Genomic DNA, 13,295 nt, shown 5'->3' with positions numbered 1-13,295 from the left:
GAATTTATTGAGCGTTTTTAGCATGAAGGGCTGTTGAATTTTGTCAAAGGCCTTTTCTGCATCTATTGAGATAATCATGTGGTTTTTGTCTTTGGTTCTGTTTATATGCTGGATTACGTTTATTGATTTGCATATGTTGAACTGGCCTTGCATCCCAGGGATGAAGCCCACTTGATCATGGTGGATAAGCTTTTTGATGTGTTATGGATTTGGTTTGCCAGTATTTTATTGCGAATTTTTGCATCGATGTTCATCAGGGATATTGTTCTAAAATTCCCTTTTTTTGTTGTGTCTCTGCCAGCCTTTGGTATCAGGATGATGTTGGCCTCATAAAATGAGTTAGGGAGGATTCTCTCTTTTTTTATTGATTGGAATAGTTTCAGAAGGAATGGTACCAGCTTCTCCTTGTACCTACCTCTGGTAGAATTTGGCTGTGAATCCGTCTGGTCCTGGACTTTTTTTCGTTGGTAGGCTATTAATTATTGCCTCAATTTCAGAGCCTGCTATTGGTCTATTCAGGGATTCAACTTCTTCCTGGTTTAGTCTTGGAAGAGTGTAAGTGTCCAGGAATTTATCCATTTCTTCTAGGTTTTCTAGTTTATTTGCATAGAGGTGTTTATAGTATTCTCTGATGGTAGTTTGTATTTCTGTAGGGTCAGTGGTGATATCCCCTTTATCATTTTTTATTGCATCTATTTGATTCTTCTCTCTTTTCTTCTTTATTAGTCTTGCTAGCGGTCTATCAATTTTGTTGCTCTTTTCAAAAAACCAGCTCCTGAATTCATTGATTTTTTGGAGGGTTTTTTGTGTCTCTATCTCCTTCAGTTCTGCTCTGATCTCAGTTATTTCTTGCCTTCTGCTAGCTTTTGAATGTGTTTGCTCTTGCTTCTCTAGTTCTTTTAATTGTGATGTTAGGGTGTCAAATTTAGATCTTTCCTGCTTTCTCTTGTGAGCATTTAGTGCTATAAATTTCCCTCTACAGTTTATAGAGGACACTGGGACACTGCTTTAAATGTGTCCCAGAGATTCTGGTATGTTGTATCTTTGTTCTCATTGGTTTCAAAGAACATCTTTATTTCTGCCTTTATTTCGTTATGTACCCAGTAGTCATTCAGGAGCAGGTTGTTCAGTTTCCATGTAGTTGAGTGGTTTTGATTGAGTTTCTTAGTCCTGAGTTCTAGTTTGATTGCACTGTGGTCTGAGAGACAGTTTGTTATAATTTCTGTTCTTGTACATTTGCTGAGGAGTGCTTTACTTCCAACTATGTGGTCAATTTTGGACTAAGTGCAATGTGGTGCTGAGAAGAATGTATATTCTGTTGATTTGGGGTGGAGAGTTCTGTAGATGTCTATTAGGTCTGCTTGGTGCAGAGTTGAGTTCAATTCCCGGATATCTTTGTTAACTTTCTGTCTCATTGATCTGTCTAATGTTGACAGTGGGGTGTTGAAGTCTCCCATTATTATTGTATGGGAGTCTAAGTCTCTTTGTAAGTCTCTAAGGACTTGCTTTTTGAATCCGGGTGCTCCTGTATTGGGTGCATATATATTTAGGATAGTTAGCTCTTCCTGATGAATTGATCCCTTTACCATTATGTAATGGCCTTCTTTGTCTCTTTTCATCTTTGATGGTTTAAAGTCTGTTTTATCAGAGAATAGGATTGCAGCCCCTGCTTTTTTGTTTTGTTTTGTTTTCCATTTGCTTGGTAGATATTCCTCCATCCCTTTATTTTGAGCCTATGTGTGTCTCTGCATGTGAGATGGGTATCCTGAATATAGCAAACTGATGGGTCTTGACATTCTATCTAATTTTCCAGTCTGTGTCTTTTAATTGGACCATTTAGTACATTTACATTTAAGGTTAATATTGTTATGTGTGAATTTGATCCTGTCATTATGATATCAGCTGGTTATTTTGCTCGTTAGTTGATGCAATTTCTTCCTAGCATTGATGGTCTTTACATTTTGGCGTGTTTTTGCAATGGCTGGTACAGGTTGCTCCTTTCCATGTTTAGTGCTTCCTTCAGGATCTCTTATATTGCAGGCCTGGTGGTGACAAAAATCTCTTAGCATTTGCTTGTCTGTAAAGGATTTTATTTCTCCTTCACTTATGAAGCTTAGTTTGGCTGGATATGAAATTCTGGGTTGAAAATTCTTTTCTTTAAGAATGTTGAACATTGGCCCCCACTCTCTTCTGGGTTGTAGAGTTTCTGCCCAGAGATCTGCTGTTAGTCTGATAGGCTTCCCTTTGTGGGTAACCCGACCTTTCTCTCTGGCTGCCCTTAACATTTTTTCTTTCATTTCAACTTTGGTGAATCTGACAATTATGTGTCTTGGAGTTGCTCTTCTCGAGGAGTATCTTTGTGGCGTTCTCTGTATTTCCTGAATTTGAGTGTTGGCCTGCCTTAGTAGGTTGGGGAAGTTCTCCTTCCTCATATTCAAGTGATTACCATGTCTATTTCTTATGTAATTGTAATTTCCCACTATTGTAGTGCTGCTTACATTTTCCAAACTTTTAATTTTGATATAATTTGAACCTTACAGAAAAGTTGCAAGAATAGTACAATATCAGCATTCTTTACCCAGATTCACAGTTGTTTATATATCTGATCTGCTTTATCATTTTTTCCTTCTCCTTTACACACATGCATGTGTGAGCACACACACACAGATTTTTTTCCAAAGCATTAGAGAATAAAGACATGTGCTTTTTTACGCCTAAATATTTTGATGTATATCTCCTAAGAACAGGGACAATCTCTTACATAATCACCATGCAGTTTTTTAAAATCAGCAAATGTATCATTGAGACAGCATTTTTTCTAATCCACATATTCATTTCCCCCCAGTTGTTCCAATAATAGTCCCTGTAACAATTATTTTCCCAATTCAAGACCAGGCATTGCATTTAATTGTTATTTCTCTTTAGTCTCTTAAGCTGTAACAGTTCTTCAGTCTTTCTTTGCTTTATTTACCTTGGTATTTCTGAAGAGCATGGGCTAGGTATTTTGTAAAACATAATTCAAGTTTGTCTAATGTTTCCTGGTGATTTTATTCAGCTTTTGCATGTTTTCCTCACTGTTTGGTTGTTATTGTTCCTTTTGTGTTAGTAACTAATTTGTGGAGAAATATGTTGATATTCTTTAAATATCTTATTCATTAAATGTTCACCTGCTAGTTTTAGAATCCACTGATGATTTTCCAACCCCATTATTCCTTCTGCATTTTTTTATGTGGCATACTACTGTAAGGAAAAGCTTTTTCTTCTCCCCTGTTTACATGTTTATTACATTAGTGTGGAGTCATGGATGCCTATTTGGTGAGTTAGGAACTTACCATCACCATCTGTCCCAGATTTGGCCACTGGGAGCCCTCTTAAGCTGGCTCCTTCTAGATATTCTCGTCATTTTTGAGCACTTGCAGCAAGATACTCCAGCTCATTTTGTGTTTTCTTTAACCCAATGCTTGGAATTAGCTGTTTCTTCCAGGAGCACTACGTTTCCTATTTAATGAGAGATGGTGCATAGCAGCAAATCTGGAGCTAGGAAATTACATATATTTATCATGTTCATATGTACACAAAACATAGCTATATCTTGTCTTTCTATGTATCAAGCTGTCAGTATACTGACACTGACATTCCTGAATCTAATTCCGAGCCAGAGAGTATATGCCAGTCTTTTTTCTATTTATGACTCCTTTTTTCCACCAGTGAGAAACCCGATTTTCACTGTACTTCAGTATATTTACGCATTTATTCAAGTGTGGAACATACAGAGTAGTTTCAGAATTACTTACTCATACTGCTGTATAAGGCCAAAATGAAAACCTGGAATTCAATATTTGTTTACAGATTCTTAAGACAAAGTTTACAGGAAGTACAATTCACATATCTTAAGTTTAAAAATGAGTTTTGAAAATTCATGCATGTGTGTAATTTGTGCATCTCCCACCCCACCAACGAGATATAGAATATTTCCATCACCACATAAAGGTTCCTGGAGTACCTCCCCAATAAGTCTCTCCCCCAACTCAGGCAACTAGTGAGCACTATTCTGATTTTTTCTTCATGGATTAGTCTTACCTGTATTCAAATTTTAAGTAAACAATGACTATTATCTTTTTTATTATTATTATTATACTTTAAGTTCTAGGGTACATGTGCGTAATGTGCAGGTTTATTACATATGTATACTTGTGCCATGTTGGCGTGCTGCACCCATCAACTCATCAGCACCCATCAACTCGTCATTTACATCAGGTATAACTCCCAATGCAATCTTAGTAAGCCTTAAATTCAGGAGCTGTTAGTCTTCCAGCTTTGTTTTGCTCTATCAAAATTGATTTGGTTAGTCTAGATCCTTTGGCCTTCCCTACAAAAAAATTAAAGGCAGTTTGGTTTCTCCAAAAGTTTGCGGGGATAGAAATTTCATTTAATCTGTAGACTAATTTTGTGAGAACTGACATCTTAGTAAAATGGAGTCTTCCAACCTGTGGTTGTAGTACATTTCTCCATTCATTTAGATCTTTAATTTATCTTAGCAATATTTGGCTTCTATCAGTGTAGTGGTCTTAGTCATTTGTTGCTGTTACTCATATTTTTTGATGCTATTGTAAATAGCATTATTTATTTAAGAATTTCAAATGTTTGTTGTTAATGTGCAGATATTCAATTGACTTTGTATGTTCACACTGTATTCTGTAATCTTGCTCTATGACTTAAATAGTTCAAGCCAATATTTTGTATATTCATGATTTTCTAGGTTAAAAATATAAAACATAATGATCTGTAGAGAACATTTTACTTCTTCCTTTCCAAATTACTTGCCTGCCTGCCTTTTTCCTCTTCTTCCCCACCACTGCCCTGGAATTATTGCAGTGACTAGAACCTCCAGTGCAATGTTGAATAGAACTAGTGAGAGTAGACTTTATTGTCTTTTTCTTAGGGGAAAAATATTTCATGTTTCATCATAAAGAACAATGTTGAATAGAAGTAGTGAAAGTAGACTTTATTATCTTTTTCGTAGGGAAAAAATATTTCATATTTCATCATAAAATACAATGTTAGCTGTGCTTTTCATAGATGCTCTTTATCTCATTTGAGATTTTATACTATTCTTTGTTGAAAGGTTTTTTTTAATCATGAATGGTTTTGATTTTAAAAAATAGCTTATTTGCATTTGTTGACATAATCCTGGTGTTTCTCTTTTATCTTTTAATATAATGAATTACACAGATTGATTTTCAAATATTAAACCAACTTGGACCCCTGAGGTAAATATCACATGGTCACCTTTTTAATACTCTTTTTATATATTGGTGGATTTCATTTGCCTGTGTTTTGCTAAACAGTTTTGTGTCTGTGTCCAAGAGAGATGTTTTTTCTGTAAATTTTTAAAAAATATTTTGTTTTGTATAATGGTAATTTTTTGTTCATCAAGTGAATTGGAAGTCTTTTCTATTTTCTGAAAGGGTATGTGTAAGTTTGGCATCACTTTTTTTTTCTTTAATGTTTGCTAGAACATCAGTACAGCCTTACAAGCTAGGAGTTTTCTTTGGGAAGAAGTTTTTAATTGTGAATTTAGTTTCTCTTAAAAAATATAAAGCCATTGCAATTTTCTAGTCATTTTGTGTAATGTCGGAAAGTGTACGTTTCAGAGGACTTTTTTTAATTTGTTGAACTTATTGGCACAAAGTTATCCTTTTAATATTTCTTTATTCTGTAGTGATATCCCCTCTTTCATTCCTGTTGTTTGTAATTTGTATTTTTCTCTATTTCTAAATCTGGCTTTCTACATATTTAGCAATACTATTAATCTTTTAGATGAGACACAACTTTTGGATTTGTTAATTTCTCTGTCATTTATTTCTTCTGTTTCATCAGTTTCTTTGGTATTTGATTCCTTCTGCTTTTAATTTAATTTGCTCATCTTTTCCTAGCTTCTTAAGGTGAAGCTAGGATGATTGATTTGAGGCAGCTCTTCTAATGTAAACATTTAAAGCCATAAATTTCTCTCTGCCCTCTGCCTTAGCTGCTTTTAGATTCTCTGCCTTCACTGAGTCCCACAAATTTTGGTATGCTGTGTTCTTATATTCATTCAGCCCCAAATATATTCTAAATTACTTTGTGCTTTCCTCTTAATCCTCTTTACTATTTAGCATTATATTGTTTTATTTTTGAATTTTGAGGTTTTCTTAATATCTTATGATTTATTTCCAGTTTAATTCTGCTTCAGTCAGAGAACACATTCTATAAGATTTTAGCCTTTTGAAATCTGTTGGTTTGGTAGTTCTCAATAGCTCAGCAAGTGCATTTGAAGAGAATATCTTTTGTAATTTTGGTATATTCTACCCTATAAATATCAATGGCTAGGTGATTTTTATAGTGTTTTCAGATATACTATTTATATTCTTGCTGAGCTTTCTAATTTAGGTTTTTTAAGTGTGATATTGTTATTATTGTAGATTTGTCTATTTTTCCTGTATTTCTGTCAGCTTCTGCTTTGTATATTTTAGAGAAAATTAACACCATTGCCATGATTTATGTTGCAGGCTCTCTGTATGTAATATGTCTTTAATTTTTTGGCTGATTTCAATATTATTTATCTTTGTTTTCAGCAGTTTTACCACAATGTACCTAGGTATAACTTTCTTTATATTTTTCTGCTTTGAAATTGCTGAGTTTCCTGGATTTGTAAGTTTGCCTTTTTAATCAAATTTGTAAATTTTGGGGCCATTTTTTCTAAGATATTTTTCTTCTGCATTCTGTTTTTTCTCTTTTTTGAAATTCCAGTTCATGGAATTTAAACCAGTTTACATTGCCCTAGATATGAATAAGATGCTGTTCAATTTTTTTTCAATCATTTTTTTCTATGCTCTTCAAATGGGATACTTTCTTTGGCTTTATTTTCAAATTAATTGTTCTTTTTATTCTGCTTTCTCAAATCTGCGATTAAGCCCATTCTGAACTTTTTGTCAGTTTAGGTATTACACTTATCAGTTCTATTTGTACATTTGGTTCTTTTCTTATAGTTTCTATTTGTATGCCAGGATTCCCCTTCCCCTCATTTATTATGACTGTATTTTCTTTGAAAATGGCTGCTTTAAAATCCTTGTCACTAACACCAGTGTGGATCATCTTGGGCCAGTTTTTATTGACTACTTTTCTCTGGACTGCGATTCACTTTTTCTTAATTTGTTTGTCTAGTAATTTTTTATTGTATACTGAACACTGAGGATGATATGTTGCAGACTCTGGATTCTGTTACCTGCTGAAAAGTTGTACTTTGTTCTAGTAAGCAGTTAACCTGGTTAGATTCATATTCTGTCTCCTTGCAGTTGACAACATCTGAGGCCTTTGCTCAGCTCTGTCAGACATTCAGCAGCCACCTTCTGTCGTTCTGTGGGGTCTTCCCCATGAATGTATAATTCAAGGATCAAACAAGGATGCTGGTAAATCGTGGCAACCTCAGATTCATCCTCTGACTCCTCAAGCCCATATCACCAGTGCATTGTACTTGAGCTTCAGCTGCCAGTGCTACCAGAATAGGGAATTGCCTCCAGCTGAGCAGCTACACAAAGGCCAATCTCATCCAATGCTGTTGGCTCCTTTCTTACAGGAGGGTCTACTCCTCTCTCATTTCTACCTCTTTTATTGCTCTCACGAGCCTTTAAATCACTATGTTTTATATGTTTTTCAAGGGGTTGTAATTATTATCTGCAGGAGAATTAGTCTAATAACCATTGCTTATCCATTACTGGTAGCAGAACTTTCTCTGATATATTTCATAATTGCTAAATTGTAACCCCTATCTAACTTATAAAAACATTCATCTACATGTTTAATATGGTGTATTCTCTAGATTTTTGTATGCCTCTAGTGTGTTTTCAGAGGAAGAAATATAGTGCAAAGTCACACACATTTTAAATTAATACAAGTAGCTATTGTATTATGAATTGAAACTTAGTATTTTTTAGTGCCAGGCACTATGCTATGTGATTTACACGTGTTGTCTTATTTAAAACCATAAAATAATGTAATTATTAGGACCATACAGAACCAATTTTTAGAGAACTTACCAAGGTCACACAGTAAGTTTGGGATCAGAATTTAGTACTATATAAAAATTATTTTTAAGGTACGGGAGTATGTTATTTAGTACTACATCTCTCATTCTCTTAAGTACACATCGTTTGACTGAAATGGTCAAAAATTTTTTAATATAAAAATGTTTATATACTGTGTTTGTATACTGTTATCGGAAGGCTCCTGTAGAGAAAAGGGTGTTTAATATTTTAAAAAGAGCAACATAATAACTGATGGAATGAGTCCCAGAGGTGACGGGAGAAAATGAAGTTAATTGCTGAAGGAAAGTCCACCACTGAGCAGATGGAAACCTTTCCCCTTTCGATTGAAGGGAAGGAAATATGGATTGGTGTTGCTATGATAAAGCTTAAAGGAGGAGATAAGATGAAGAGGGGAAGTGAGTGAGTTTGAATGTTTTCGATAAAGGAGTCTGTAAAGAGAGACTAAGTGAGTTAAGAGGTCATTGGGTGAAGATTTGGGGAAAGGCAGAGGTTTGAAATATCCCCTGTAGTAAATGGCAGAGGAAGCTAAATGAAGTTAGGTAGAGTGATTGATGGCTGGGAGTCAGAGGTTGAGTTTGGAGCCATGTGTTTATAGGTATATCAACTGTGAGGTTTCCTCTGTGCTCTGCTATTTGTGGTATAATTTTTTTAAGACATGTATTACTTTGAGGTAGGATTTACAAAGCACAAGTGATGGAGGACAACGATAGAAAAGAATTACAGATGCTCTTATAATAGTATAGTTTTCTGTATAAATATTTGAGATTAGCTGAGTTGTTCTCCGCTTGGAACTCCTTCTTCGATTTGATTCTGAAAGATGATCCATAGTGCAGAATTACTGTGGACAAGATGTGAGATATGCCGAGAAAAATCTGAGACAAGTAGAACCCTGAGTGATTGCCATGACTGACACTCATTAGCTGGATGACACTAGGAAAAACACTCATATGGCCTCTAGTTATTGTTTTGTAAAATGAAGGTAGCTCTTCAAATTCTCTACCTTCAGAAGCAAATGGTGAAATTTGTATTTTAATAGTAAGCAGAAAATTGGCCTAGTTTATGTTTTTCTTACATTGCTGTAAGAATGTTTTTTCTTGGGGTTAGTATAAAATAAGATTTAAATTTTCTTAACAGTTCTAACTTTGCGTATGCCTTCTAATACCAGTGTGTTATTTGGTGCATCTCAGAAGAGTTCAATGTGTTTTAGTTAATAATATGTCAAATTTGTGCAAGGCACCCACGTGAATAAGATATACATATAAAAACAGTATATGACAACACTATTGTTCCCCAATCTTACCTAATCTACTTATGAATTACTCCCAAAATTTTATCCAGTAGAATAAAGTATATGTGTAATTATGCTTGAGGAATAATCTCTATTCCTGATCATCTATTTATGAGACACATCCCAATGCTGTTTAGCAATTGGTTGTCAAAGCAGGAAGCATTCCAGAGTAAAGAATCACTATCTCTGACCATCCTTTTGGTCCCATGGCTGACTGTGAGGGGAATGGAGTCATGGATTTTTGTAACAGGGCAAGAAACAGGAACATCTTCATGACTTACAGGTCGTGAGAGTATCTTCTTCCTCTGTTACTGATGACAAAAATTTGACTCAAATAAGTAGTGACTCTCTTGAGAGGATATTTGTGTTTAACATCTACATGAGAAAGCAAGTCCTATTCACAGCTTTATAATCAGGTAGATCTACTTTAACCTTTAGGAACCATAAGGCCCATTATGGACTGCCAGTGGAACATTTCACTAGTTGGGGAAGTGAGGCGTGTGGGCCAACCTGGCTTCTGTATCCCAGCTTGGGGTGTGACCTTTGTCCTTCAAGAGCCCCTCATGACAGATGCTCCCCTGGAGAGAAGTGAGAAATCTGCAGGAACATGTTAGACCAGTGCCGCTGTGAGGCTGCCCACGTAGCCAGAAAGCCCATTAGTAACAGAAGTTGATTGTTATCAGTGGAACTACGTTAATTTTAGCTAATTCCTTCCATTTACAATTTATGAAGCACCACTGTGTGCCAGCCACTATTCTAGGTCTTAACGACACAGTCCCTGCCCTCAGTGAAGTCACATTCGGGGTAGGGGGTGCAGGCATGTAGTGAACAAAGGTTTATAAACGCAGGGGTGGGAGGGACTGTTATTTCCCATAGGGTGGTGAGGGAAGACCTCACTGTAAAGGTGACAGCTAAGCAGAAGCCTGGAAGAAATGAACGAGCCAACCCCCGTGCTATTGGGAGCTTTTGTGTATATTAGAAAGCCCCATCTGGAGAGAGAAAGGCTTCAAAAGCTCCCTGTCTAGGTTGATCAGTTAGAAAAATGATTTTACTCTGGAAAGCACCAATCCTAAGGGCCATGGCTTGGTGAACAAACAGTGCTTTTCTGTGAAGGAAAAGGCACCCCGTCTTTATGGCTGGGCAGGCGACTTGGATGAGTAGGGAAGTTCAAGGAAGGGAGGGGGAGCTCTGGAGTTTTGCTCCCACTCACCCTTTCCGTGGGTCACTCTTGTGCCGTGCACAAGTGGCTTATTGTGGGAGCGCTATGGGAAGGTGTGTGGTGGGAATCCCATGCAGAAAGAACAGTAAAGGCAAGGACCCCAAGACAGGACCATGTTTAGGAAACTCCAGGCGTCCAGTGAAGCTGAGGGAGCAAGTGGGATCAAAGTAGGAGACAAGGTCAGGCTCCAGGTTCACTGACACCAAATATAGTTCTAATAAGATCGTTCTTTTAGCTCTTTAGAGTTTTCAAAGAACTTTCTTTCATATATAATTTTATATGATTTCCACAACAACTCATCATAGGAAGCTCAAAGAAGGTACATTTCTGAGATAGATAATACAATTAGCAAACATAGTGGCTTAGAATTTAACTGAAGTCCTCGGTTTTCAGTACTTTTCATGATACTTTACCTCAGAGATTAATTATTTTAAAGCATTAAACCTTTTTAAAAATATCACCAGTTCCATCACAGAGCTGTGTTTTTACAAAAATAGATCTTTCTGATCCCTGTGATTTAAAGCATCTGGTTATTGTTCTGTTTTTCTGTAGTTAACTTCAATAGACTTTAAAAATTCTCTGTTGTTGTAATTTAGATGTTTTTATAAAGCCATTTACATCTATTTTCTCATTTTAATGGGCCTTTAAAATATTTCTTATCACAACACTTTTTGAAAATGTGGTGTTTTTGCTAACCCGAATATGTAATTGTTAGAAAATTAATAAAAATCTCACAAAAAGCATTTCCTTGGTGAAAAGAAAATTCTGTATATTAATCAGGATTTTCCTGTGAATTTCTTTCAGCTGGAAATGGAGAAGCTTCAGCTACAAGCCCTTGAGCAAGAGCACAAGAAGCTGGCCGCCCGCCTCGAGGAAGAGCGCGGCAAGAACAAGCAGGTGGTCTTGATGCTGGTCAAAGAGTGCAAGCAGCTCTCCGGCAAGGTCATAGAGGAGGCCCAGAAGCTCGAAGACATAATGGCCAAACTGGAAGAGGAAAAGAAAAAGACAAATGAATTAGAAGAAGAACTCTCTGCTGAGAAACGAAGAAGCACAGAAATGGAAGCTCAGATGGAAAAACAGCTCTCTGAGTTTGACACCGAGCGGGAACAGCTTCGTGCCAAGCTGAACCGGGAAGAAGCACACACCACTGACCTCAAAGAGGAGATAGACAAGATGAAGAAAATGATTGAGCAACTAAAAAGGGGAAGTGACAGTAAACCAAGCCTCTCTCTTCCACGGAAGACAAAAGATAGGCGTTTGGTTTCCATATCTGTGGGAACAGAAGGAACTGTGACAAGGTCTGTTGCATGCCAGACAGACCTAGTGACAGAAAGTGCTGACCATGTGAAAAAGTTGCCTTTAACCATGCCTGTAAAACCTTCCACAGGGAGCCCCCTAGTTTCTGCAAATGCAAAAGGGAGCGTGTGCACTAGTGCCACAATGGCCAGACCAGGTATTGATAGGCAGGCTTCCCACGGTGACTTGATTGGCTCTTCTGTACCCGCTTTCCCACCTCCAAGTGCAAACAGAATTGAGGAAAATGGACCAAGCACTGACTCAACACCAGATCCAACCAGTAGCACACCCCCACTTCCCAGTAATGCTGCCCCTCCCACCACTCAGACACCAGGCATAGCTCCTCAGAACTCCCAGGCTCCACCTATGCACAGTTTACATTCACCATGTGCCAACGCCTCTTTGCATCCAGGTCTAAACCCACGAATCCAAGCAGCTAGATTTAGATTTCAGGGCAATGCTAACGACCCAGACCAAAATGGAAATACTACCCAAAGTCCTCCATCAAGAGATATGTCACCTACAAGTCGTGACAACCTAGTGGCCAAACAACTAGCTCGGAATACTGTGACCCAAGCCCTGTCAAGATTTACAAGCCCTCAAGCAGGTGCTCCCTCAAGGCCTGGAGCGCCCCCAACAGGGGATGTTGGCACTCACCCTCCAGTCGGTCGGACCAGTTTAAAGACTCACAGTGTTGCACGAGTTGACAGAGGAAATCCTCCTCCTATCCCTCCAAAAAAGCCAGGGCTCTCCCAAACTCCTTCTCCACCACACCCCCAACTCAAGGTTATTATAGACAGCAGCAGGGCCTCGAACACAGGGGCCAAAGTTGATAACAAAACTGTGGCTTCGCCTCCTTCCAGTTTGCCACAAGGGAACAGGGTGACCAATGAGGACAACCTTCCTAAGTCATCCTCCCCTCAGCTGCCACCAAAACCATCCATAGATTTAACTGTGGCACCTGCAGGCTGTACCGTTTCAGCCCTGGCCACATCTCAGGTGGGTGCCTGGCCTGCTGCAACCCCCGGACTGAACCAACCTGCATGTTCAGACAGTTCCCTTGTCATTCCTACCACCATTGCCTTTTGTTCTTCCATAAACCCCGTTAGTGCCTCATCCTGTAGACCAGGTGCCTCAGACAGCCTCCTGGTAACAGCATCAGGTAAAGGGATCGAACTGTTATACCCTTTTTAAAGAATATGGCCTCTCTTCTCACTTGCCTTGATTTTCTTCACATTGCCTTGAAACTTTTTTTTTAATTTTATGCTTCCCCCCCCCCCCCCCATTTTTTTTCTCTCTCTCTCTTTTTTTTTTTTTTTTTTGTTTTTTGTTTTTTGATTTTTGTTTGTTTGTTTTTAAAGGCTCCAGGGTATGGTGATTCATCTTGCTATATGAATTGCGGTTTCAC

The 13,295-nt window shown here is 37.6% G+C and overlaps 1 protein-coding gene across 4 annotated transcripts in view; it reads left to right on the top strand.

The window, feature by feature from the left end:
- CTTNBP2 (cortactin binding protein 2) overlaps positions 1-13,295 on the top strand; it is a 163,769-nt gene that overhangs the window by 70,030 nt on the left and 80,444 nt on the right. For 2 of the 4 annotated variants that reach the window (XM_025379249.1, XM_025379250.1), the window contains exon 4: positions 11,396-13,049. In XM_025379249.1, the coding sequence (XP_025235034.1) occupies positions 11,396-13,049 (1,654 nt within the window). The remainder of the gene's footprint in view (positions 1-11,395; positions 13,050-13,295) is intronic. The other 2 variants (XM_025379251.1, XM_025379252.1) reach the window with 1 other exon arrangement.

The sequence above is a fragment of the Theropithecus gelada genome, chromosome 3 (assembly GCF_003255815.1).
Source record: "Theropithecus gelada isolate Dixy chromosome 3, Tgel_1.0, whole genome shotgun sequence".
NCBI lineage: Eukaryota > Metazoa > Chordata > Mammalia > Primates > Cercopithecidae > Theropithecus > Theropithecus gelada.
This window is presented reverse-complemented; position numbering and strand designations above follow the sequence as displayed.